Raw genomic sequence first — 27879 nt, 5'->3', positions numbered from 1 at the left:
GAATGTTTTGAATAGAATAGGCGACAAAGATAAACAGCCTATCTCTTGAAAGGGCATCAGGCTGATAAACAGAATTTACAGAATGAACTATCAAATGGATTGTATGTGCTTATTATCTTAAAAACTGGATTCAACACGATCTTTTCCGAAGTAAAACTGTGCGTCTGTAGAAGCTCTGTTATCCAGGTGCAGCTGCTCGCGCTGATTAGCCATCCATTTCTCGTCACAGTTACCAGACACACCAAATTTCATTACCTTGAGAACCCTTGCATGCAAAACAAAGAACCTGGCAAAGTTAACCTCACGTCTCTTGCCTTGATAGCCGTTCAGTACTATTTCTCTGAGATGCAGATCAAGACAGTCGATAGGACCGATGAGTTTGCCATTTTACCGAACTTTCATATGGCATGACTGCAAAAGAGAACGAAGTAAGTATAGCGGACACTTACGCCAGAATAATTTCTTCATATATAGCTGGCATATCTAATCACATCACGAATAGTTGCAGGATATGTAGATTCAGTTTTAAACAATGTAGTCCCTCCGAGCACCTCTCTTTAACTCAAGAAAAACACATGCCTTTTGACTTCAAAGTCCTAGATGCAGATTTCACCAGTAGATTGTTATCGTAAAAATCTTGGGAAATTTAGCAAAAATAGAAACCTTTACCGACAGTACTAAATAATAGTATCTCCATATGTCCAAACTAGACATCGGGAGAGATGTATGATTGAGCAAAATTAAAACAGCTTTGAATAACTTCGTATTTACAATTCATTTTGCTGGAGTTGCTAACATTCTAACAAGAAAAGTTTTCACCTGGATGTACAGCTTCTCCAGACAGGGAAAGCATCTAAGAAATAGGACAATTGCATCCAGATTGGGGCCGACGGATTCCAGAACCAAAATCTTCACTGTATGCACCGACCCGGTGAACGGGATGGGGATCATACCCTGGACCGATACACATGACACCACATCAAGACACCAAACTTACTAAATGTTAAACTTGTGATTTGGTGGAAACTGGCTCAACGCATCTGGTGCGTGGCCTATCACTTTATATAGGGTACCAAGAGGTACAATACAGGTACAAATACAGTTGTGGTACAATATACAGTCTAACACCCTCCCTCAATCTTAACTGTGGCCTGAGGTACTCAGTAAGTTAAGATTGCGTCTACAGCCTATGAACAAAGGAAGAGACAACGGTTTGGTGAAGATATCAGCAAGTTGATCCTTGGAGGAGATGAACTTGATCTGCAGGAACTTCTGTGCAACACGTTCTCTCACAAAATGATAATCAACTTCGATGTGTTTCGTTCGGGCATGAAATACCGGATTCGATGAAAGATATGTGGCACCGATGTTGTCACACCAAAGGACAGGAGGCTGACTGTGAGAGATCTTCAATTCTCGAAGAACAGACTGGACCCAAATAAGCTCAGCAGTGGCATCAGCAACCGCCTTGTACTCAGCTTCAGTGCTACTCCGAGAAACTGTGGCCTGTTTCCGAGCACTCCAGGCGATCAGATTAGGACCAAAGAATACTGCATATCCCCCCGTGGATCGCCTGTCATCTGGGTTACCAGCCCAGTCCGCATCACTGAAGGCCGAGAGCACACTAGAAGGCGCCGGCCGGAGATGAAGTCCATAAGAGACAGTGGAGCGAACGTAACGCAGAATACGTTTTGACGGCAGTCAAGTGAGGCTCTCGAGGGGCATGAAGATACTGACAAACACGGTTAACTGCATAGGAAATATCAGGCCGTGTGATGGTGAGGTACTTAAGAGCCCCAACAAGGCTTCTGTACTCGGTAGCATCATCAGCAGAGAGGAGAGTCCCATCAGTAGCAGAAATAATCACAGTGGAGGACATGGGAGTAGTAGTAGCTTTGCACTCCAACATGCCAGCACGCCGCAGGAGATCCTGAGAGTACTTCTGCTGAGAAAGAGCAAGACCATCATGTGGATATGTGACCTCTAGACCAAGAAAGTAATGAAGTTTTCCCAGATCCTTGACAGCAAAATCCGAACTGAGAGCCAGAACCAAACGATCAGTCGCCGCAACAAAGGAGCTGACAAGGATGATATCATCAACATAGACCAGAATGTACATGGTGACTTCCGGTCGCTGAAGAATAAACAGTGAAGTATCAGCAGTGGAGGGCACAAATCCATGAGCACGAAGCGCAGAGCCCAGCCGTGCATGCCAAGCACGAGGAGCCTGTTTGAGACCATAGAGCGCCTTTACCAGACGACAGAGATGCTGGGGACGATCAGGGTCAACATACCCAGGGGGCTGACGCATGTAGACCTCCTCCTGAAGAACCCCATGAAGGAAGGCATTCTGAACATCCAATTGACGAAGGGACCAACCTCGTGTAACAGCAAGTGATAGGAGCAGTCGAATAGTGGTTGGCTTAACAACAGGACTGAAGGTATCCTCGTAGTCAAGACCATACCGTTGCTTGAAGCCCTTAGCAACCAGCCGAGCTTTGTACCGCTCAATAGAACCATCTGCATGTCGTTTGACCTTGAAGACCCATTTGGAGTCAATGACGTTGATACCTGAATGGGGAGAGACCAGCTGCCAGGTGCCATTCTGACGAAGAGCCTGAATCTCAAGGTCCATAGCAGCACGCCAGTGAGGAATACTCATCGCTGCTTGATAGTGTCGAGGTTCCGTAGTAGGATCGGATTGTGCTTGAGCCAAGCAGGCAGCAATCCATGCAACAGTGCCATCAGTGTATTTCTTGGGCCGATGAATACCGCTCCGGCTACGTGTATGCGGTCGAAGGACCACAGGAGCTGGAGGCGGGTCAGCCGGTACCTCGTCAGGAGAGGCAGGTGACGATGCAGGAGACAGGCTCTCGAGGAGCGAGGCCGCAGGCGAGACATGCACAAGCAAGGCCGGCCCAGGGGAGGAAGCTGACACGGGTGAGGCGGGCCCGGGCGAGGCGGGCTCAGGCGAGGCCGGCCCAGGTGAGGCAGGCGAGGGCGTCGCGGGTGGTGAAGACCGCGCAAGTGAGGCGGGAGGCAGTGGAGGCCCACTGCCAGGAGACCGCGCGGGCGACGGAGCACCTGGGCCAGGCGGAGCCGAGGAGGCGGCCTCGGGGCGCTCGCCCGCTGCATGTCCCATGGAGCAATCGACGTCGCCGTCACTAGAAGCAGGTGCGGGCGACTCCGGTTCGTCAAGGAGCTCGAGGCGAGCGCCACGTCCGGTACCTGCACCGTGGTTAGGCAATAACACAGGCGAATATGCAACATCCTCAAGTTGATCAGGCGAAACAAAGGAGCTAGTAGTGGATGATGACAACGATGGGGAAGATGGTAGATTCGAAAAAGGAAACAGACTTTCGTCGAATAAGACATCACGAGAAATATAGACTCTATTTGTTGGAACATGGAGACATTTGTAGCCTTTGTGGAGAGCACTATACCCAAGGAAGACGCACTTTTTAGAGCGAAACTCAAGCTTGCGACTGTTATAGGGCCGAAGGTGCGGCCAACAAGCACATCCAAAAACCTTGAGGAAAGTATAGTCAGGGAGTTCATTAAACAGTAGTTCAAGCGGTGTCTTCATTTTTAATACTCGAGTAGGAGTTCGATTGATCAAGAAGCAAACAGTGGTAAAAGCATCACTCCAAAACCGAAAGGGCACGGAGGCATGAGCAAGAAGTGTAAGACCAGCTTCAACTATGTGGCGGTGCTTGCGCTCAATGGCACCGTTCTGCTGATGTGTATGTGGGCATGAAACACGATGAGATATCCCAAGCTTATTAAAGAAAGAATTGAGGTTGCGGTATTCGCCCCCCAATCTGACTGAACATGAATGATCTTATGCTGAAGGAGTCTCTCAACATGCAATTGAAATTGTAAAAACACACGAAACACATCAGCTTTGCTTTTTAAGAGATAAAGCCAGGTAAAGCGACTGTAGGCATCAATGAAGCTGACATAACATTTATGACCACTGACAGAGGTTTGGGCAGGGCCCCATACATCTAAAAACACAAGCTCTAATGGAGTAGTAACAACTCGAGATGAAGACACAAACGGTAACTGATGACTCTTTCCTTGTTGACATGCATCACAAATTGCTAAAGCTTTATTACTAGATGACGTAGGGAGCTCATGTCGATGCAAAACATGGCTAAATATGGGAGACTCTGGATGACCAAGCCGGGCATGCCACTGGGATACCGACGTGCGAACAGCGCTGAAGACCTCCGGAAGGGATGGCGCCTCCAAGGCATACATGCCCTGATGGATGTGACCTCTAAGCAGAACCTCCCGTGTGTTGGAAATATGCCCTAGAGGCAATAATAAAAGTATTATTATTATATTTCTTTGTTCATGATAATTGTCTTTATTCATGCTATAACTATATTATCCGGAAATCGTAATACACGTGTGAATAATAGACACCAACATGTCCCTAGTAAGCCTCTAGTTGACTAGCTCGTTGATCAACAGATAGTCATGGTTTCCTGACTATGGACATTGGATGTCATTGATAAGGGATCACATCATTCTCATTAGGAGAATGATGTGATGGACAAGACCCAATCCTAAACATAGCACAAGATCGTATAGTTCGTTTGCTAGAGTTTTCCAATGTCAAGTATCTTTTCCTTAGACCATGAGATCGTGTAACTCCCGGATACCGTAGGAGTGCTTTGGGTGTGCCAAACGTCACAACGTAACTGGGTGACTATAAAGGTATACTACGGGTATCTCCGAAAGTGTCTGTTGGGTAGTGTTTGATCACGGGATCATGCATTACGGTACGAGTAAAGTGACTTGCTGGTAACAAGATTAAACGAGGTATTGGGATACCGACGATCGGATCTCGAGCAAGTAACATACCGATTGACAAAGGGAATTGTATACGGGGTTGTTTGAATCCTCGACATCGTGGTTCATCCGATGAGATCATCGAGGAGCATGTGGGAGCCAACATGGGTATCCAGATCCCGCTGTTGGTTATTGACCGGAGAGCGATCTCGGTCATGTCTATATGTCTCCCGAACCCGTAGGGTCTACACACTTAAGGTTCGGTGACGCTAGGGTTGTAGGGATATGTATATGCAGTAACCCGAATGTTGTTCGGAGTCCCGGATGAGATCCCGGACATCACGAGGAGTTCCGAAATGGTCTGGAGGTAAAGAATTATATATAGGAAGTACTATTTCGGCCATCGGGACAAGTTTTGGGGTTATCGGTATTGTACCGGGACCACCGGAAGGGTCCCGGGGGCCCACCGGGTGGGGCCACCTGTCCCGGGGAGGCCACATGGGCTGTAGGGGGTGCACCTTGGCCTACATGGGCCACGGGCACCAGCCCCAAGAGGCCCATGCGCCTAGGGTTTCAAGGAGGAAGAGTCCTAGGAGGGGAAGGCACCTCCTAGGTGCCTTGTGTTGGGGAACGTAGTAATTTCAAAAAATTTCCTACGCACACGCAAGATCATGTGATGCATAGCAACGAGGGGGAGAGTGTTGCCTACGTACCAAACGCGGACCGACTGTGGAAGCGATGACACGACGTAGAGGAAGTAGTCGTACGTCTTCACGATCCAACCGATCAAGCACCGAAACTACGACACCTCCGAGTTCGAGCACACGTTCAGCTCGATGACGATCCCCGGACTCCGATCCAGCAAAGTGTCGGGGAAGAGTTCCGTCAGCACGACGGCGTGGTGTCGGAACTCTTCCCCGACACTTTGCTGGATCGGAGTCCGGGGATCGTCATCGAGCTGAACGTGTGCTCGAACTCGGAGGTGCCGTAGTTTCGGTGCTTGATCGGTTGGATCGTGAAGACGTACGACTACTTCCTCTACGTCGTGTCATCGCTTCCGCAGTCGGTCTGCGTTGGGTACGTAGACAACACTCTCCCCCTCGTTGCTATGCATCACATGATCTTGCGTGTGCGTAGGAATTTTTTTGAAATTACTACGTTCCCCAACAGTGGCATCCGAGCCTAGGTTATTTATGTTGATGTTATATGCACGAGTAGAACACAAGTGAGTTGTGGACGATACAAGTCATACTGCCTACCAGCATGTCATACTTTGGTTCGGCGGTATTGTTGGACGAGACGACCCGGACCAACCTTACGCGTACGCTTACGCGAGACCGGTTCCCTCGACGTGCTTTGCACATAGATGGCTTGCGGGCGACTGTCTCTCCAACTTTAGTTGAACCAAGTATGGCTACGCCCGGTCCTTGCGAAGGTTAAAACGTAGTCTATTTGACAAACTATCGTTGTGGTCTTGATGCATAGGTGAGATTGGTTCTTACTTAAGCCCGTAGCAGCCACGTAAAACTTGCAACAACAAAGTAGAGGACATCTAACTTGTTTTTGCAGGGCATGTTGTGATGTGATATGGTCAAGGCATGATGCTGAATTTTATTGTATGAGATGATCATGTTTTGTAACCGAGTTATCGGCAACTGGCAGGAGCCATATGGTTGTCGCTTTATTGTATGCAATGCAATCGCGATGTAATGCTTTACTTTATTACTAAATGGTAGTGATAGTCGTGGAAGCATAAGATTGGCGAGACGACAACGATGCTATGATGGAGATCAAGGTGTCGCGCCGGTGACGATGGTGCTTCGGAGATGGAGATCACAAGCACAAGATGATGGCCATATCATATCACTTATATTGATTGCATGTGATGTTTATCTTTTTATGCATCTTATCTTGCTTTGATTGACGGTAGCATTATAAGATGATCTCTCACTAAATTATCAAGAAGTGTTCTCCCTGAGTATGCACCGTTGCCAAAGTTCGTCGTGCCCAGACACCACGTGATGATCGGGTGTGATAAGCTCTACGTCCATCTACAACGGGTGCAAGCCAGTTTTGCACACGCAGAATACTCAGGTTAAACTTGACGAGCCTAGCATATGCAGATATGGCCTCGGAACACGGAGACCGAAAGGTCGAGCGTGAATCATATAGTAGATATGATCAACATAACGATGTTCACCATTGAAAACTACTCCATCTCACGTGATAATCGGTTATGGTTTAGTTGATTTGGATCACGTGATCACTTAGAGGATTAGAGGGATGCCTATCTAAGTGGGAGTTCTTAAGTAATCTGATTAATTGAACTTAAATTTATCATGAACTTAGTCCTGGTAGTATTTTGCAAATTATGTTGTAGATCAATAGCTTGCCTTGTTGCTTTCATATGTTTATTTTGATATGTTCCTAGAGAAAAATTGTCTTGAAAGATGATAGTAGCAATGATGCGGATTGGATCCGTGATCTGAGGTTTATCCTCATTGCTGCACAGAAGAATTATGTCCTTGATGCACCGCTAGGTGACAGACCTATTGCAGGTGCAGATGCAGACGTTATGAACGTTTGGCTAGCTCAATATGATGACTACTTGATAGTTTAGTGCACCATGCTTAACGGCTTAGAATCGGGACTTCAAAAACGTTTTGAACGTCATGGACCATATGAGATGTTCCAGGAATTGAAGTTAATATTTCAAGCAAATACCCGAGTTGAGAGATATGAAGTCTCCAACAAGTTCTATAGCTAAAAGATGGAGGAGAATCACTCAACTAGTGAGCATGTGCCCAGATTGTCTGAGTACTACAATCGCTTGAATCAAGTGGGAGTTAATCTTCCAGATAAGATAGTGATTGACAGAATTCTCTAGTCACCATCACCAAGTTAGTAGAACTTCGTGATGAACTATGATATGCAAGGGATAACGGAAACGATTCCCAAGCTCTTCGTAATGCGGAAATTGACGAAGGTAGAAATCGAGAAAAACATCAAGTGTTGATGGTAGACAAGACCACTAGTTTCAAGAAAAGGGCAGAGGGAAGAAGGGGAACTTCAAGAAGAACAGCAAGCAAGTTGCTGCTCAAGTGAAGAAACCCAAGTCTGGTCCTGAGCCTGAGACTAAGTGTTTCTACTGCAAAGGGACTGGTCACTGGAAGCAGAACTACCCCAAGTGATTGGCAGATAAGAAGGATGGCAAAGTGAACATAAGTATATTTGATATACATGTTATTGATGTGTACTTTAATAGTGTTTATAGCAACCCCTCAGTATTTGATACTAGTTCAGTTGCTAAGATTAGTAACTCAAAACGGGAGTTGCAGAATAAACAGAGACCATTTAAGGGTGAAGTGACGATGTGTGTTGGAAGTGGTTCCAAGATTGATATGATCATCATCGCACACTCCCTATACTTTCGGGATTAGCGTTGAACCTGAATAAGTGTTATTTGGTGTTTGCGTTGAGCATGAATATGATTTGATCATGTTTATTGTAATACGGTTATTCATTTAAGTACGAGAATAAATTGTTGTTCTGTTTACATGAATAAAACCTTATATGGTTACACACCCAATGAAAATAGTTCGTTGGATCTCGATCGTAGTGATACACATAATCATAATATTGAAACAAAAAGATGCAAAGTTAATAATGATAGTGCAACTTATTTGTACCACTGCCGTTTAGGTCATATTGGTGTAAAGCGCATGAAGAAACTCCATGCTGATGGGATTTTGGAATCACTTGATTATGAATCACTTGATGCTTGCGAACCATGCCTTTTGGGCAATATGACTAAAACGCCATTCTCTGGAATAATGAAGCAAGCAACAGATTTGTTGGAGATCATACATACTGATGTATGTGGTCCGGTGAATATTAAGGCTTGCAGCAGGTATCATTATTTTCTGACCTTCACAGATGATTTGAGCAGATATGGGGATATCTACTTGATGAAACATAAGTCTGAAACATTTGAACAGTTCAAAGAATTTCAGAGTGAAGTGGAAAATCATCATGACAAGACAATAAAAGTTTCTACGATATGATCGCAGAGGTAAAATATTTGAGTTACGAGCTTGGTCTTCAATTAAAACAATGTGGAATAGTTTCACAAACTCATGCCACATGGAACACCACAGCATAATGGTGTGTCCGAACGTCATAATCATACTTTATTGGATATAGTGCAATCTATGATGTCTCTTACCGATCTACCACTATCGTTTTGGGGTTATGCATTAGAGACAGCTGCATTCACGTTAAATAGGGCACCATCTAAATCCGTTGAGACGACACCGTGTGAACTATGGTTTGGTAAGAAACCTAAGCTGTCATTTCTTAAAGTTTGGGACTGCGATGCTTATGTGAAAAAGTTTCAACATGATAAGCTCGAACCCAAATCGGAGAAATATGTCTTCATAGGATACCCAAAGGAGACTGTTGGGTACACCTTCTATCACAAATCCGAAGGCAAGACTTTTGTTGCTAAATTCGGAGTTTTTCTAGAGGAGTTTCTCTCGAAAGAAGTGAGTGGGAGGAAAGTAGAACTTGATGAGGTAACTGTACCTGCTCCCTTACTGGAAAGTAGTACATCACAGAAAACTGTTTCAGTGACACCTACACCAGTTAGTGAGGAAGCCAATGATAATGATCATGAAACTTCAGATCAAGATACTGCTGAACCTCGTAGATCAACCAGAGTAAGATCCGCACCAGAGTGTTACGGTAATCCTGTTCTGGAAGTCATGCTACTAGATCATGATGAACCTACGAACTATAAAGAAGCGATGGTGAGCCCAGATTCCGCAAAGTGGCTTGAAGCCATGAAATCTGAGATGGGATCCATGTATGAGAACAAAGTATGGACTTTGGTTGACTTGCCCGATGATCGGCAAGCAATTGAGAATAAATGGATCTTCAAGAGGAAGACGGACGCTGATAGTAGTGTTACTATCTACAAAGCTAGAATTGTCGCAAAAGGTTTTCGACAAGTTCAAGGTGTTGACTACGATGAGAGTTTCTCACTCGTATCTATGCTTAAATCTGTCCGAATCATGTTAGCAATTGCCGCGTTTTATGAAATCTGGCAAATGGATAAACAAAACTGCATTCCTTAATGGATTTACTAAAGAAGATTTGTATACGATGCAACCAGAAGGTTTTGTCAATCCGAAAGGTGCTAACAAAATGTGCAAACTCCAGCGATCCGAGGAGGCGGCCTCGGGGCGCTCGCCCGCTGCATGTCCCATGGAGCAATCGACGTCGCCGTCACTAGAAGCAGGTGCGGGCGACTCCGGTTCGTCAAGGAGCTCAAGGCGAGCGCCACGTCCGGTACCTGCACCGTGGTTAGGCAATAACACAGGCGAATATGCAACATCCTCAAGTTGATCAGGCGAAACAAAGGAGCTAGTAGTGGATGATGACAACGATGGGGAAGATGGTAGATTCGAAAAAGGAAACAGACTTTCGTCGAATAAGACATCACGAGAAATATAGACTCTATTTGTTGGAACATGGAGACATTTGTAGCCTTTGTGGAGAGCACTATACCCAAGGAAGACGCACTTTTTAGAGCGAAACTCAAGCTTGCGACTGTTATAGGGCCGAAGGTGCGGCCAACAAGCACATCCAAAAACCTTGAGGAAAGTATAGTCAGGGAGTTCATTAAACAGTAGTTCAAGCGGTGTCTTCATTTTTAATACTTGAGTAGGAGTTCGATTGATCAAGAAGCAAACAGTGGTAAAAGCATCACTCCAAAACTGAAAGGGCACGGAGGCATGAGCAAGAAGTGTAAGACCAGCTTCAACTATGTGGCGGTGCTTGCGCTCAATGGCACCGTTCTGCTGATGTGTATGTGGGCATGAAACACGATGAGATATCCCAAGCTTATTAAAGAAAGAATTGAGGTTGTGGTATTCGCCCCCCCAATCTGACTGAACATGAATGATCTTATGCTGAAGGAGTCTCTCAACATGCAATTGAAATTGTAAAAACACACGAAACACATCAGCTTTGCTTTTTAAGAGATAAAGCCAGGTAAAGCGACTGTAGGCATCAATGAAGCTGACATAACATTTATGACCACTGACAGAGGTTTGGGCAGGGCCCCATACATCTAAAAACACAAGCTCTAATGGAGTAGTAACAACTCGAGATGAAGACACAAACGGTAACTGATGACTCTTTCCTTGTTGACATGCATCACAAATTGCTAAAGCTTTATTACTAGATGACGTAGGGAGCTCATGTCGATGCAAAACATGGCTAAATATGGGAGACTCTGGATGACCAAGCCGGGCATGCCACTGGGATACCGACGTGTGAACAGCGCTGAAGACCTCCGGAAGGGATGGCGCCTCCAACGCATACATGCCCTGATGGATGTGACCTCTAAGCAGAACCTCCCATGTGTTGGAAATATGCCCTAGAGGCAATAATAAAAGTATTATTATTATATTTCTTTGTTCATGATAATTGTCTTTATCATGCTATAACTGTATTATCCGGAAATCGTAATACACGTGTGAATAATAGACACCAACATGTCCCTAGTAAGCCTCTAGTTGACTAGCTCGTTGATCAACAGATAGTCATGGTTTCCTGACTATGGACATTGGATGTCATTGATAACGGGATCACATCATTAGGAGAATGATGTGATGGACAAGACCCAATCCTAAACATAGCACAAGATCGTATAGTTCGTTTGCTAGAGTTTTCCAATGTCAAGTATCTTTTCCTTAGACCATGAGATCGTGTAACTCCCGGATACCGTAGGAGTGCTTTGGGTGTGCCAAACGTCACAACGTAACTGGGTGACTATAAAGGTATACTACGGGTATCTCCGAAAGTGTCTGTTGGGTTGACATGGATCAAGACGGGGATTTGTCACTCCGTGTGACGGAGAGGTATCACTGGGCCCACTCAGTAATGCATCATCATAATGAGCTCAAAGTGACCAAGTGTTTGATCACGGGATCATGCATTACGGTACGAGTAAAGTGACTTGCTGGTAACGAGATTAAACGAGGTATTGGGATACCGACGATCGGATCTCGAGCAAGTAACATACCGATTGACAAAGGGAATTGTATACGAGGTTGTTTGAATCCTCGACATCGTGGTTCATCTGATGAGATCATCGAGGAGCATGTGGGAGCCAACATGGGTATCCAGATCCCGCTGTTGGTTATTGACCGGAGAGCGATCTCGGTCATGTCTACATGTCCCCCGAACCCGTAGGGTCTACACACTTAAGGTTCGGTGACGCTAGGGTTGTAGGGATATGTATATGCAGTAACCCGAATGTTGTTCGGAGTCCTGGATGAGATCCCGGACATCACTAGGAGTTCCGGAATGGTCTGGAGGTAAAGAATTATATATAGGAAGTACTATTTTGGCCATCGGGACAAGTTTCGGGGTTATCGGTATTGTACCGGGACCACCGGAAGGGTCCCGGGGGCCCACCGGGTGGGGCCACCTGTCCCGGGGGGCCACATGGGCTGTAGGGGGTGCGCCTTGGCCTACATGGGCCAAGGGCACCAGCCCCAAGAGGCCCATGCGCCTAGGGTTTCAAAGAGGAAGAGTCCTAGGAGGGGAAGGCACCTCCTAGGTGCCTTGTGGTGGGGAACGTAGTAATTTCAAAAAATTTCCTACGCACACGCAAGATCATGTGATGCATAGCAACGAGGGGGAGAGTGTTGTCTACGTACCCAACGCAGACCGACTGCGGAAGCGATGACACGACGTAGAGGAAGTAGTCGTACGTCTTCACGATCCAACCGATCAAGCACCGAAACTACGGCACCTCCGAGTTCAAGCACACGTTCAGCTCGATGACGATCCCCGGACTCCGATCCAGCAAAGTGTCGGGGAAGAGTTCCGTCATCACGACGGCGTGGTGACGATCTTGATGTACTACAGCAGCAGGGCTTCGCCTAAACTCCGCTACAGTATTATCGAGGAATATGGTGGCAGGGGGCACCGCACACGGCTAAGGAATAGATCACGTGGATCAACTTGTGTGTCTAGAGGTGCCCCCTGCCCTAGTATATAAAGGATCCAAGGGGGAGGGCTGGCCGGCCAAGAAGGAGGGCGCAGGAGAGTCCTACTCCCTCTGGGAGTAGGATCCCCCCCCCCCCAATCCTAGTCGGAATAGGATTCGCGGAGGGGGAAAAGAGGAGGAGGGGGCCGGCCACCTCTCCTAGTCCTAATAGGACTAGGGGAAGGGGGAGGCGCACAGCCCATCTAGGGCAGCCCCTTCTCTTTTCCACTAAGGCCCACTATGGCCCATATAGCTCCCGGGGGGTTCCGGTAACCCTCCCGGTATTCCGGTAAAATCCCGATTTCACCCGGAACACTTCCGATATCCAAACATAGGCTTCCAATATATCAATCTTTACGTCTCGACCATTTCGAGACTCCTCGTCATGTCCGTGATAACATCCGGGACTCCGAACAACCTTCGGTACATCAAAATGCATAAACTCATAATATAACTGTCATCGTAACCTTAAGCGTGCGGACCCTACGGGTTCGAGAACAATGTAGACATGACCGAGACACGTCTCCGGTCAATAACCAATAGCGGGACCTGGATGCCCATATTGGCTCCTACATATTCTACGAAGATCTTTATCGGTCAGACCGCATAACAACATACGTTGTTCCCTTTGTCATCGGTATGTTACTTGCCCGAGATTCGATCGTCGGTATCCAATACCTAGTTCAATCTCGTTACCGGCAAGTCTCTTTACTCGTTCTGTAATACATCGTCTCGCAACTAACTCATTAGTTGCAATGCTTGCAAGGCTTATGTGATGTGCATTACCGAGAGGGCCCAGAGATACCTCTCCGACAATCGCAGTGACAAATCCTAATCTCGAAATACGCCAACCCAACATCTACCTTTGGAGACACCTGTAATGCTCCTTTATAATCACCCAGTTACGTTGTGACGTTTGGTAGCACCCAAAGTGTTCCTCCGGCAAACGGGAGTTGCATAATCTCATAGTCATAGGAACATGTATAAGTCATGAAGGAAGCAATAGCAACATACTAAACGATCGGGTGCTAAGCTAATGGAATGGGTCATGTCATTCAGATCATTCAACTAATGATGTGACCTCGTTAATCAAATAACAACTCATTGTTCATGGTCAGGAAACATAACCATCTTTGATTAACGAGCTAGTCAAGTAGAGGCATACTAGTGACACTTTGTTTGTCTATGTATTCACACATGTATTATGTTTCCGGTTAATACAATTCTAGCATGAATAATAAACATTTATCATGATTATAAGGAAATAAATAATAACTTTATTATTGCCTCTAGGGCATATTTCCTTCACCTTGGGGAGGAGGGATTCCTCCCCCTTGGCCGCACCCCCTAGGAGATTGGATCTCCTAGGGCCGGCGCCCCCCCTTGGCCCTCCTATATATAGTGGGGGAAGGAGGGCTTTCAGAACACGCCTTTGGTTGCCTCCTTCTCCCTCTCCAACACCTCCTCCTCCTCCATAGCACTTGGCGAAGCCCTGACGGAGTACTGCAGCTCCATCATCACCACGCCGTCGTGCTGCTGCTGGTGCCATCTCCCTCAACCTCTCCTTCCCCCTTGCTTGGTCAAGAAGAAGGAGACGTGGCTGTTCCGTACGTGTTTTGAACGCGGAGGTGCCGTCCGTTCGGTGCTAGGATCTCCGGTGATTTGGATCACGTCATGTTCGACTACCTCATCCCCGTTCTTTGAACGCTTCCGCTCGCGATCTACAAAGGTATGTAGATGCATCCTATCACTCGTTGCTAGATGAACTCATAGATGGATCTTGGTGAAACCGTAGGAAAATTTTTGTTTTCTGCAACGTTCCCCAACAGTGGCATCATGAGCTAGGTCTATGCGTAGTTCTTCTTACGCGAGTAGAACACAATTAGTTGTGGGCGTAGATGTTGTCAACTTTCTTGCCGCTACTAGTCTTATCTTGCTTCAACGGTATTGTGGGATGAAGCGGCCCGGACCAACCTTACACGTATGCTTACGTGAGACCGGTTCCACCGACTAACATGCACTAGTTGCATAAGGTGGCTGGCGGGTGTCTGTCTCTCCTACTTTAGTTGGAGCGGATTCGATGAAAAGGGTCCTTATGAAGGGTAAATAGAAGTTGACAAATTACGGTGTGGCTTTCACGTAGGTAAGAAAACGTTCTTGCTAGAACCCTACTTCAGCCACGTAAAACTTGCAACAACAATTAGAGGACGTCTAACTTGTTTTTGCAGCAAGTGCTTTGTGATATGATATGGCCAAAGTTGTGATGAATGATGAATGATCTATATGTGATGTATGAGATGTTCATGCTATTGTAAAAGGAATCACAACTTACATGTCGAAGAGTATGACGGTGACAAGATGATCATGGAGCCCCAAGATGGAGATCAAAGGAGCTATGTGATATTGGCCATATCATGTCACTATTATTATTTGATTGCATGTGATGTTTATCATGTTTTGCATCTTGTTTGCTTAGAACAACGGTAGTAAATAAGATGATCCCTCATAATAATTTCAAGAAAGTGTTCTCCCTAACTGTGCACCGTTGCTAAAGTTCGTCGTTTCGAAGAACCACGTGATGATCGGGTGTGATAGATCCTTACGTTCACATACAAACGGGTGTAAGACAGATTTACACACGCAATACACTTAGGTTGACTTGACGAGCCTAGCATGTGCATAGACATGGCCTCGGAACATAGAAGACCGAAAGGTCGAGCATGAGTCGTATAGAAGATACGATCAACATGAAGATGTTCACCGACGTTGACTAGTCCGTCTCACGTGATGATCGGACACGGCCTAGCCAACTCGGATCATGTTATACTTAGATGACTAGAAAAGGGATGTCTATCTAAGTGGGAGTTCATTATAATTTGATTAGATGAACTTAATTATCATGAACTTAGTCTAAAATATTTACAATATGTCTTGTAGATCAAATGGCCAACGTAGTCCTCAACTTCAACGCGTTCCTAGAGAAAACCAAGGTGAAAGACGATGGCAGCAACTACACGGACTGGGCCCGGAACCTGAGGATCATCCTCATAGCTGCCAAGAAAGATTATGTCCTACAAGCACCGCTAGGTGATGCACCTGTTCTCCCTGCAGAACAAGACGTTATGAACGCTTGGCAGGCACGTACCGATGACTACTCCCTCGTTCAGTGCGGCATGCTTTACAGCTTAGAGCCGGGGCTCCAAAAGCGTTTTGAGAGACATGGAGCATATGAGATGTTCGAAGAGCTGAAAATGGTTTTTCAAGCTCATGCCCGGGTCGAGAGATATGAAGTCTCCGACAAATTCTTCAGCTGTAAGATGGAGGAAAATAGTTCTGTCAGTGAGCACATACTCACTATGTCTAGGTTACATAACCGCTTGACTCAGCTGGGAGTTAATCTCCCGGATGACGCGGTCATTGACAGAATCCTTCAGTCGCTTCCACCGAGCTACAAGAGCTTTGTGATGAACTTCAATATGCAGGGGATGGAAAAGACCATTCCTGAAGTATTTGCTATGCTGAAATCAGCAGAGGTAGAAGTCAAGAAGGAACATCAAGTGTTGATGGTCAATAAAACCACTAAGTTCAAGAAGGGCAAGGGTAAAAAGAACTTCAAGAAGGACGGCAAGGGAGTTGCCGCGCCCGACAAGCAAGCTGCCGAGAAGAAGCCAAAGAATGGACCCAAGCCCGAGACAGAGTGCTTTTATTGCAAGGAAAGTGGTCACTGGAAGCGGAACTGCCCCAAATACTTAGTGGACAAGAAGGCCGGCAAAACAAAAGGTATATGTGATATACATGTAATTGATGTGTACCTTACCAGTACTCGTAGTAGCTCCTGGGTATTTGATACCGGTGCGGTTGCTCACATTTGTAACTCACAGCAGGAGCTGCGGAATAAACGGAGAATGGCGAAGGACGAGGTGACGATGCGCGTCGGGAATGGTTCCAAGGTCAATGTGATTGCCGTCGGCACGCTACCTCTACATTTACCTACGGGATTAGTTTTGAACCTCAATAATTGTTATTTAGTGCCAAGTTTGAGCATGAACATTGTATCAGGATCTCGTTTAATTCGAGATGGCTACTCATTTAAATCCGAGAATAATGGTTGTTCTATTTATATGAGAGATATGTTTTATGGTCATGCTCCGATGGTGAATGGTTTATTCTTTATGAATCTCGAGCGTAATGCTACACATATTCATAGTGTAAGTACCAAAAGATGTAAGATTGATAATGATAGTCCCACATACTTGTGGCACTGCCGCCTTGGTCACATAGGTGTCAAACGCATGAAGAAGCTCCATGCTGATGGACTTTTAGAGTCTCTTGATTATGAATCATTTAACACGTGCGAACCATGCCTCATGGGTAAAATGACCAAGACTCCGTTCTCAGGAACAATGGAGCGAGCAACCAACTTATTGGAAATCATACATACTGATGTGTGCGGTCCAATGAGTGTTGAGGCTCGCGGTGGCTATCGTTATGTTCTCACCCTCACTGATGAATTGAGTAGATATGGGTATGTCTACTTAATGAAACACAAGTCTGAGACCTTTGAAAAGTTCAAGGAATTTCAGAGTGAAGTTGAGAATCAACGTGACAGGAAAATCAAGTTTCTACGATCAGATCGTGGAGGAGAATACTTGAGTCACGAGTTTGGTACACACTTAAGAAAATGTGGAATAGTTTCACAACTCACGCCGCCTGGAACACCTCAGCGTAATGGTGTGTCCGAACGTCGTAATCGCACTCTATTAGATATGGTGCGATCTATGATGTCTCTTGCCGATTTACCACTATCTTTTTGGGGCTATGCTTTAGAGACTGCCGCATTCACTTTAAATAGGGCACCGTCGAAATCCATTGAGACGACACCGTTTGAATTATGGTTTGGGAAGAAACCTAAGCTGTCGTTTCTAAAAGTTTGGGGATGCGATGCTTATGTCAGGAAACTTCAACCTGAAAAGCTCGAACCCAAATCGGAAAAATGCGTCTTCATAGGATAACCTAAAGAAACTATTGGGTATATCTTCTACCTCAGATCCGAAGGCAAGATCTTTGTTGCCAAGAATGGATCCTTTCTAGAGAAAGAGTTTCTCTCGAAAGAAGTAAGTGGGAGGAAAGTAGAACTTGATGAAGTATTACCTCTTGAACCGGAAAATGGCGCAACTCAAGAAAATGTTCCTGAGGCGCCTGCACCGACTAAAGAGGAAGTTATTGATGATGATCAAGATACTTCTGATCAAGCTCCTACTGAAATTCGAAGGTCCACAAGGACACGTTCCGCACCAGAGTGGTACGGCAGCCCTGTCTTGGAAATCATGTTGTTAGACAACGGTGAACCTTCAAACTATGAAGAAGCGATGGCGGGCCCGGATTCCGACAAATGGCTAGAAGCCATGAAATCCGAGATAGGATCCATGTATGAAAATGAAGTATGGACTTTGACTGACTTGCCCGTTGAACGGCGAGCCATAGAAAATAAATGGATCTTTAAGAAGAAGACAGACGTGGATGGTAATGTGACCATCTATAAAGCTCGGCTTGTCGCTAAGGGTTATCGACAAGTTCAAGGGGTTGACTACGATGAGACTTTCTCACCGGTAGCGAAGCTGAAGTCCGTCCGAATCATGTTAGCAATTGCCGCATTTTATGATTATGAGATATGGCAGATGGACGTCAAAACGGCATTCCTTAATGGTTTCCTTAAGGAAGAATTGTATATGATGCAACCGGAAGGTTTTGTCGATCCCAAGAATGTTGACAAGGTGTGCAAGCTCCAACGCTCGATTTATGGGCTAGTGCAAGCATCTCGGAGTTGGAACATTCGCTTTGATGAGATGATCAAAGCGTTTGGGTTTACGCAGACTTATGGAGAAGCCTGCTTTTACAAGAAAGTGAGTGGGAGCTCTGTAGCATTTCTCATATTATATGTAGATGACATACTTTTGATGGGAAATGATATAGAACTCTTGGACAGCATTAAGGCCTACTTGAATAAAAGTTTTTCAATGAAGAACCTTGGAGAAGCTGCTTATATATTAGGCATCAAGATCTACAGAGATAGATCAAGACGCCTCATAGGTCTTTCACAAAGCACATACCTTGATAAGATATTGAAGAAATTCAATATGGATCATTCTAAGAAGGGGTTCTTGCCTGTGTTACAAGGTGTGAAATTGAGCTCAGCTCAATGTCCGACCACGGCAGAAGATATAGAAGAAATGAGTGTCATCCCCTATGCCTCAGCCATAGGTTCTATTATGTATGCCATGCTGTGTACCAGACCTGATGTAAACCTTGCCGTAAGTTTGGTAGGAAGGTACCAAAGTAATCCCGGCAAGGAACACTGGACAGCGGTCAAGAATATCCTCAAGTACCTGAAAAGGACTAAGGAAATGTTTCTCGTTTATGGAGGTGACAAAGAGCTCGTCGTAAAGGGTTACGTCGACGCTAGCTTCGACACAGATCTGGATGACTCAAAGTCACAAACCGGATACGTGTATATTTTGAATGGTGGGGCAGTAAGCTGGTGCAGTTGCAAGCAGAGCGTCGTGGCGGGATCTACATGTGAGGCGGAGTACATGGCAGCCTCGGAGGAAGCACATGAAGCAATTTGGGTGAAGGAGTTCATCACCGACCTAGGAGTCATACCCAATGCGTCGGGGCCGATCAAGCTCTTCTGTGACAACACTGGAGCTATTGCTCTCGCAAAGGAGCCCAGGTTTCACAAGAAGACAAGGCACATCAAGCGTCGCTTCAACTCCATTCGTGAAAATGTTCAAGATGGAGACATAGAGATTTGTAAAGTACATACGGACCTGAATGTAGCAGATCCGTTGACTAAACCTCTCCCTAGAGCAAAACATGATCAACACCAGAATTCCAGTTTCGATTCATCACAATGTAACTAGATTATTGACTCTAGTGCAAGTGGGAGACTGTTGGAAATATGCCCTAGAGGCAATAATAAAAGTATTATTATTATATTTCTTTGTTCATGATAATTGTCTTTATTCATGCTATAACTGTATTATCCGGAAATCGTAATACACGTGTGAATAATAGACACCAACATGTCCCTAGTAAGCCTCTAGTTGACTAGCTCGTTGATCAACAGATAGTCATGGTTTCCTGACTATGGACATTGGATGTCATTGATAACGGGATCACATCATTAGGAGAATGATGTGATGGACAAGACCCAATCCTAAACATAGCACAAGATCGTATAGTTCGTTTGCTAGAGTTTTCCAATGTCAAGTATCTTTTCCTTAGACCATGAGATCGTGTAACTCCCGGATACCGTAGGAGTGCTTTGGGTGTGCCAAACGTCACAACGTAACTGGGTGACTATAAAGGTATACTACGGGTATCTCCGAAAGTGTCTGTTGGGTTGACATGGATCAAGACGGGGATTTGTCACTCCGTGTGACGGAGAGGTATCACTGGGCCCACTCAGTAATGCATCATCATAATGAGCTCAAAGTGACCAAGTGTTTGATCACGGGATCATGCATTACGGTACGAGTAAAGTGACTTGCTGGTAACGAGATTAAACGAGGTATTGGGATACCGACGATCGGATCTCGAGCAAGTAACATACCGATTGACAAAGGGAATTGTATACGAGGTTGTTTGAATCCTCGACATCGTGGTTCATCCGATGAGATCATCGAGGAGCATGTGGGAGCCAACATGGGTATCCAGATCCCGCTGTTGGTTATTGACCGGAGAGCGATCTCGGTCATGTCTACATGTCCCCCGAACCCGTAGGGTCTACACACTTAAGGTTCGGTGACGCTAGGGTTGTAGGGATATGTATATGCAGTAACCCGAATGTTGTTCGGAGTCCTGGATGAGATCCCGGACATCACTAGGAGTTCCGGAATGGTCTGGAGGTAAAGAATTATATATAGGAAGTACTATTTTGGCCATCGGGACAAGTTTCGGGGTTATCGGTATTGTACCGGGACCACCGGAAGGGTCCCGGGGGCCCACCGGGTGGGGCCACCTGTCCCGGGGGGCCACATGGGCTGTAGGGGGTGCGCCTTGGCCTACATGGGCCAAGGGCACCAGCCCCAAGAGGCCCATGCGCCTAGGGTTTCAAGGAGGAAGAGTCCTAGGAGGGGAAGGCACCTCCTAGGTGCCTTGGGGAGGAGGGATTCCTCCCCCTTGGCCGCACCCCCTAGGAGATTGGATCTCCTAGGGCTGGTGCCCCCCCTTGGCCCTCCTATATATAGTGGGGGAAGGAGGGCTTTCAGAACACGCCTTTGGTTGCCTCCTTCTCCCTCTCCAACACCTCCTCCTCCTCCATAGCGCTTGGCGAAGCCCTAACGGAGTACTGCAGCTCCATCATCACCACGCCGTCGTGCTGCTGCTGGTGCCATCTCCCTCAACCTCTCCTTCCCCCTTGCTGGATCAAGAAGAAGGAGACGTGGCTGTTCTGTACGTGTGTTGAACGCGGAGGTGTCGTCCGTTCGGTGCTAGGATCTCCGGTGATTTGGATCACGTCGTTTTCGACTACCTCATCCCCGTTCTTTGAACGCTTCCGCTCGCAATCTACAAAGGTATGTAGATGCATCCGATCACTCGTTGCTAGATGAACTCATAGATGGATCTTGGTGAAACTGTAGGAAAATTTTTGTTTTCTGCAACGTTCCCCAACACCGTGTGGCTCGATCCTTGACCAAGAGATGAAACGGGTGAAATTCACAGAACACATCATTATCATGAGTAAACTTATGAACAGATAGTAATGGACGAGTGACAAGTGGGACGTGATGGACATTACGAAGGCGAAGGTGACGAGAGGAACTAGACAGAAGGGAGGCCTGACCAACATGAGTAATGGGCATTCCTGAACCATCAGCGGTGCGGACCTTGTCACGGCCACGGTAGGGCTCCAGCGCCTGGAGTCGAGCAGCCTCATTGGTCAAGTGCTCCGTGGCACCCGTGTCGAGATACCAGGCAGGATCGATCTGATACGACGGTGTGTACCCGCCTGCACCGGGGTGGGTGCCACCAGGATGGCCGGAGGAACTCTGTTCGGCGATGGCAGCTTGCTTCTCGTTGCCGCGCCCGTCATTGTCGATGCCAAGAAAATCCCTCTTGAAGCGACGATGGCAGCGAGAGGCATAGTGCCCGTGGATGCCACACAGCTGGCAGTCGACGTTGGGGCGGCCGCGGCGATCGGTGGCCACAGGAGGGCCACGGGATGGCGATGATGTAGGGGGCTGGCGGCCACCACCTCCCATGGGTTGGCCAGTAGGAGGACGAGGTGGACGATGACCACCAACACCGCGGTAGGCGGCATGGGCCTGAGGATCGTTCAGCTGCATCGCGGTATGACGGGCATCAATGCGTTGCTCGGTGGAGAGAAGGCGCGCATACAATTCCCGGGGAGACAGGGGCGTCTCACGACCCCGCACCGCCTCAACGAGATTGTCGTAGTCCTGATCGAGACCCCGAAGAACGAAGTCAGTGAACTCCGTATCACGAAGCGGCTCCCCGATAGCGGACAGGGTGTCGGCGATCGTCTTGATCTTGTTGTAGTAGACGTGCGCAGAGGAGTCAAGCTTCTTGCACTCGAGAAGTTGTTGCCGAAGAGCCGACGCACGAGCCGAGGAGTTGGCCGAGAAGCTATCAGCCATCGTCGCCCAGACGTTGAGGGACGTGGCGGTGAACACCACCAGCCCAGCAACTCCTTCCGTGAGGGAGGACTGGAGCGCGGACAGGATGGCCTGGTCCTGTGCGACCCAGGCATGGTGCGCCGGGTTTTCGGCCGAGGCCCGGGCGCCGGTGGCCGTGACCGCAGGGACGAGGCGGGGCGGACACGGGTGGCTCCCGTCGACGTAGCCTTCGAGATGACGGCTGCGAAGAAGCGGTAGGATCTGCGCCCGCCAATACAGGTAATTGTCCTGCGTGAGGCGCACCGTTATGAGGTGCGTGAGCTGATAGGGGCCAGTGCCCGGGCCGTCGGCGATCGGAGATCCAGCAGGGGCGACGACGTCTGCCGCGGTGGAGATGATGGGTGGCGGCACGGCCTCGGGCGCCGATGGGGCCGGGGGCGGCACCGTGCTGAACAGCACCAGCGGCGCCGATGCGTGGGACGGCAGCGGAGGAATGAACCCTGGAGCAAACTGGGACGAGCCGAGGTACAGAGGGCACGAGGTGGTGGACACGGCCATCTGGCTCGTGGTGCTGGCGGCAAGGATCACCGTGAGCTGGGGCGGGATGAAGGGCGCCACTGCGGTTGGTGGTGCGGAGGCGGGCAGGGTAGCGGAAGAGGCCGAGGAAGCGCCAGAGGAACTCATGGCGATGGCGATCTTGGCGGCGGCGCGGCAATCCGATGAGGCGGCGGCGGCCAAGGACAGAGGGCGGCGGCTAGGGTTTTAGAAAACCTAGTCTGATACCATGTTAAACTTGTGATTTGGTGGAAACTGGCTCAACGCATCTGGTGCGTGGCCTATCACTTTATATAGGGTACGAAGAGGTACAATACAGGTACAAATACAGTTGTGGTACAATATACAGTCTAACACTAAAATGGGAATCAAGTAGGAGACGACTTATTATACCTTACTAGCAAAAATTCTCATCAGCGAACATTTGATTATATCGCCAAACATGTAGCCCAACACTGTCAGTTTCGGTGCTGCGTTGATCTTGATTTGGCTTGGACCCAGTGGACCAACTTGCATCAATCTCTCAAGGCAAGGTGCATCCTCGATGACAAGCTCCTGAAACGCTGGTTGTGCTTCCAAGTAGTAGATCTCCATAAAAGGCCGAACTACAGAGACACTGATACTCCGGAGAGTGGGCGAGACGATCTGGACGTTGCTGAAGCCGTGGATCCTGCTAAGCTCAAGGGCCTCAAGCACAATGCAGCCGGCGAGCAGCCGGCGGAGGGCCACCTCCGAGATGCAGACATCATAGAGCTTGAGCCGCTTCAACACGGGGAAGGCGGCATTGATCTAGGGTAGATCGCAGTCGCCGATGTGTCACGCCCTTGCCTTTGGCCGAAGGAGGCCGCCGGATTTAGGGTTCGCCGCCGGCGAGGTCAGACGGAGGAAGGGGATTAGCGAGAGAGAGAGAGAGAGAAGTAATTTCAAATTTCATTTCAACGATACCCCGCATGGATCCACATGGCCAGCTTATATACGCTGCCATCGTTACATTCGGCCCATGGCCCACTACACGCACTCAAGCCCACACACGGCTGGCCTGCATATTCAAACCTCCCGCCAACACTTTACGTCTTCGCCTTCTGAACGCGACTTCCACCCTGCTCAGTGGTGAGTCCAGTAGGTGGGCTTCATAGGGCTCTAGCCTACCCTCCAAAAAAATGAATTTTTTTAATACTACTCTTCTTCTCAGGTCAGCCCACTAGCCCAAACAAAGGCACCAGCAGAACAGCCCACACGGCCACACCAGAGCAACGAAGCACGCATCGAGGGTTCCAGCGTCCACGCACGCCGCACAATCCACTCGCCGACACGCGCATCCAGCCCCAGACCAAGCGTTCGTCGGTGTTGGGGGCTTGGGGCGGCCGGCGGCGGACCAGACAACCGGCCGGGGCGTCGGACTGCCGGAGCACCGCGCCAGCAGCTAAGCGCGCGCGCCTCTCCGAGACTCCGACGACGGCGACGAGCCAAGGCGCCAACTGGCCGCGGCCAACCCTAGCTGGCCGTCGACCGCCGCCGGCCGGCTGCTGCTCGGTGCCAGACTGCCAGGTGCTATCCAAGCCTTTAAGTCGGAGCATCAGAGGCGTACTGCTGCTGTTGCTGTTGCCTGCTGCCTGCTGCTGAAGGAGTTGAGGCGTTGACGCGTGCTCACTGCTGGTCGGCTGGGTAATTTGAATCAATAATTTCTGTACATTTGTAGTTGCTACTTGCTAGTTCATGTTATCTTAATTAATTTAAGTCCTATTCCTATGCAAACTATTTGCAGATTTGCAGAGATGAAGAGAAAAAATATGAGCATAAACAGTTTTTTTGCAAGTAGTTCAAGTACTCCTCGTGTAGAACTTGATCCTATCCCAGCCAGTCCACTGATCCCAGCGAATGTGAACCCAGATCCCCTTTCCCTCGCTGTAGTGACCATAGTTCCTACTTCAACTAATGAGAGACCTGATCCCTCAACTCCAAGCAATGAGAGAAATGACACCACATTTGATGAGAATACAAACCAACCAAGAATGCCTATACTAGAATTTCATCCAAGTCAAATTATTGCTGATCCAGGACTTAGAATACCAATAGAAGATTATGCCCCTGAAATTAGAAGTGATGTGAGAAGAGCTTATTTGTTGAACAAGCGAAACAAAGCTATTGGGCATAAATTCAAGAAGACAAAGGATGGTAAAATTTGGAGATCCTTTCAGCGTGCGTGGTTTGACAATTTTGATTGGTTGGAATATAGTGTGGATAAGGAGGCTGTGTTTTGCTTTCATTGCTTCCTTTTCAAGAAACCATCCCAAGCCATTAGATTTGGCAATGATGTTTTCACAAAAAATGGGTACACTCGTTGGAAAACAGGTTTAGCTAGTTTTGAAAAGCATGTTGGTGGTCAATCTAGTTACCACAACATTGCTAGGGGAGATTGTGATGATTTCAACAATCAACGAGCAAGTGTGGTTACCAAATTCCGAGTGTACAGCAAAGAGGCTGAGATATCTTATGAAATCTGCCTAACTGCATCATTGGATTGTGCAAGGAGGCTGAGATATCTTATAAAATCTGCCTAACTGCATCATTGGATTGTGCAAGGTATCTCATAGCACAAGGTGAAGCTTTTCGTGGGCATGATGAATCCTCCACTTCCATCAACAAGGGCAATTTTAGAGAGTTATTGGACTGGTATAAGGACAAGAAGGAAGATGTGAAGGATGCATTTGATAAGGGGGCTGGAAATGCACAAATGATTTGTTCTGACATCCAAAAGGACCTTGCTACAGCTTGTCTGATGGAGGTAACCAAAGTTATTAAGAATGACATTGGAGATAAGAATTTCTCAATACTTATTGATGAGGCTAGAGATTGTTCAATAAAGGAGCAAATGGCGGTGATTTTGAGGTAACACTAATCTGACATTCCAACACATCTTTTAGTGTTTTTATATTGCACTAGTAATGTTTACTAATCTGATTTCGTGACGCACGTAGATTTCTAGATGATCATGGAGTGCTCCAAGAGAGATTCCTTGCCATTAAGCACATCACAGATTGCACATCTGCTGGAATTAAAGAAGCTTTAGTTGATGTGTTGGAATATCATGGTTTGTCAATTTCCAGGCTACGTGGTCAGGGTTATGAAGCTTGTGGTTGGTGACTTGAGCGAGGGATCTTGGGCATACATCTCTATATTTTGGTGTGAAGCTATTCTATAACTACAATACCAGTAGCAATACTGACCAGTAGTAAGAAGCAACATCTCATTGTCTTTTGTTATTGCTTCTCTCATACTTTGATGCCTTGGTCTGTGAATTGTATGAACCTTTCTGGTATGCTTAAATGAATACTGCATGTTTTAGTTAGTATTCTGGGAAAGTTTGATTACATTTTGGCAAAAGGACAAGGAGATAATGGTTATTTAGCTGTACAAATTCAAATTTCAGCTCAAAATTTAATATTTTTCAAAAATCCCAAAACAATTAGAGTCAACACTAGATGCTTGCAGTAGTATTCTGTGATATTCTGAGCTCATTTGGATAAAAGAATTACGAGATGATGTTGTTTCTCTTGAAAGGAACGTTTCATTTTTTCTGCCGTTAACTTTGAGCCCACCCTCCAATTTTGTTCTGGACTCGCCACTGACCCTGCTTGACGGTTAGTGACAGTATCTCTATGCTGACACGATGCTGGCGGCAGGGGCAGCGGGCGCAGCGGCAGCAGGCGCGGCGAATTGCCATTGCCATAGAACTGGAGCTCCTCGAGGCCATCGAGGACGGGGGACCGGAACCAGCCGTCAAATTTGGCGTAGCGGTCGCGGCCGAGGCGGATGGTTTCGAGGGTGAGGTGGCGGACGGGGCCGCGGTGCACGGCGAGGATCTCGGAGACGGCGGTGATGCGGTTGCGAGGGCTGGCTCTATGTTTTTCGGTGCCCTTGGCCAAGTTGAAAAAAGGGCCCTTATAGGTAATATATATGTATGCATATCCGATCATATTTTATTATTCTGAGACATATAACATATAAAAAATTGATAATCACGCAGACTATGTCATATCATGAAAGGAAGACTAATAAAGTAGCAAAATATTAAATATGAGAAACAATATTCCCTGCTAGTTTGATTACCTTAAATAGATCCAAATTCTAATTCATAGACAATAATGCTTCAATTCTTCACGAAAAAACTTCTTCGGACATTTCTAGAAGCAAAATCATTGATGACAATATCAAGATCAATGTTGTCCAACATATCCTTCTCAATACAGCACATGGCCAATCCATTCAATCTGTCTTGTAACATGGTCGACCTCAAACAATTCTTCAGTAGTTTCAATTTAGATGTTGTCCAAGATATCCTTTTTGTGACTCAATGAATTGATTCTCTAGTTTTTTTTGTTTCCTTTTCGCAGCACCGGACTTAGGTTTCGTCATTGTAACACCTAAATCCTAAAGCTGCAAAAAATCAATAGATCAATACGACTAGAAAGATGATGAAACTGAAAAGATAAATACGTTTACGCCAAGAAAGCAAGAAAATCAACCGTACTAAGAAAATCAAGACGGGAATTACGGAATCAAGGATTAAAGGGCCACCTGATTGCAGCAGCCGGCGGCCGGGCGTCCGTGCGAGTCTTCGAGAGACAGAAAGAGCAGCATGCGGAGGCGGACGAGCCCCCAAGGCGACCTGGACCAGACGCAGATGCCGAGATGCGATTCAATCGATCGAATCGATCGATGTAGTATGCCAGGCGTCGTGCCTTTTCCTCTCCCGTAGTTGGGTTGGGCCTGTACTGATTCATTTTTTTCAGCCAAATAAATGTACAGTCTTATATGTATCTG

At 47.0% G+C, this 27879-nt stretch overlaps 2 protein-coding genes across 2 annotated transcripts; one reads left to right on the top strand and one right to left on the bottom strand.

Annotated features, from left to right (window-relative positions):
* Positions 1 to 117: 117 nt before the first annotated feature.
* On the bottom strand, positions 118 to 24632 carry LOC147972627 (uncharacterized). The gene is made up of 5 exons (XM_087524413.1): positions 24276 to 24632; positions 23478 to 23844; positions 15991 to 16016; positions 797 to 954; positions 118 to 340 (listed from the first exon to the last, which is right to left on the bottom strand). Exons 1-5 carry the CDS (start codon positions 24630 to 24632, stop codon positions 118 to 120), a joined length of 1131 nt encoding a protein of 376 aa, XP_087380539.1.
* Positions 24633 to 24830: 198 nt separating this feature from the next.
* LOC147972626 (uncharacterized) lies at positions 24831 to 27461 on the top strand. Its single transcript, XM_087524412.1, has 6 exons — positions 24831 to 25535; positions 25589 to 25944; positions 26034 to 26191; positions 26402 to 26466; positions 26739 to 26939; positions 27450 to 27461. The coding sequence occupies exons 1-6, from the start codon at positions 24831 to 24833 to the stop codon at positions 27459 to 27461; spliced, it is 1497 nt and encodes a 498-aa protein (XP_087380538.1).
* Positions 27462 to 27879: the final 418 nt, after the last annotated feature.

Source organism: Triticum urartu, chromosome 5A, assembly GCF_056163025.1.
Source record: "Triticum urartu cultivar PI428250 chromosome 5A, HENAU_Tu73, whole genome shotgun sequence".
NCBI lineage: Eukaryota > Viridiplantae > Streptophyta > Magnoliopsida > Poales > Poaceae > Triticum > Triticum urartu.
Note: the sequence above shows the minus strand (reverse complement) of the source record. Positions and strands in the feature narration are given on the sequence as shown.

Coding starts and splice junctions, on each gene's coding strand:
- LOC147972627 (XM_087524413.1), bottom strand. CDS start 24,632: ATGCTCCGACTTAAAGGCTTGGATAGCACCTGGCAGTCTGGCACCGAG. Junction 23,845..24,275: donor CCGTGTGGGCTGTTCTGCTG/GTGCCTTTGTTT, acceptor GATCTACCCTAG/ATCAATGCCGCCTTCCCCGT. Junction 16,017..23,477: donor GTTTGGCGATATAATCAAAT/GTTCGCTGATGA, acceptor TGAACGAGGGAG/TAGTCATCGGTACGTGCCTG.
- LOC147972626 (XM_087524412.1), top strand. CDS start 24,831: ATGAAGAGAAAAAATATGAGCATAAACAGTTTTTTTGCAAGTAGTTCA. Junction 25,945..26,033: donor CAAATGGCGGTGATTTTGAG/GTAACACTAATC, acceptor TGACGCACGTAG/ATTTCTAGATGATCATGGAG. Junction 26,467..26,738: donor GAGATAATGGTTATTTAGCT/GTACAAATTCAA, acceptor TGCTGGCGGCAG/GGGCAGCGGGCGCAGCGGCA.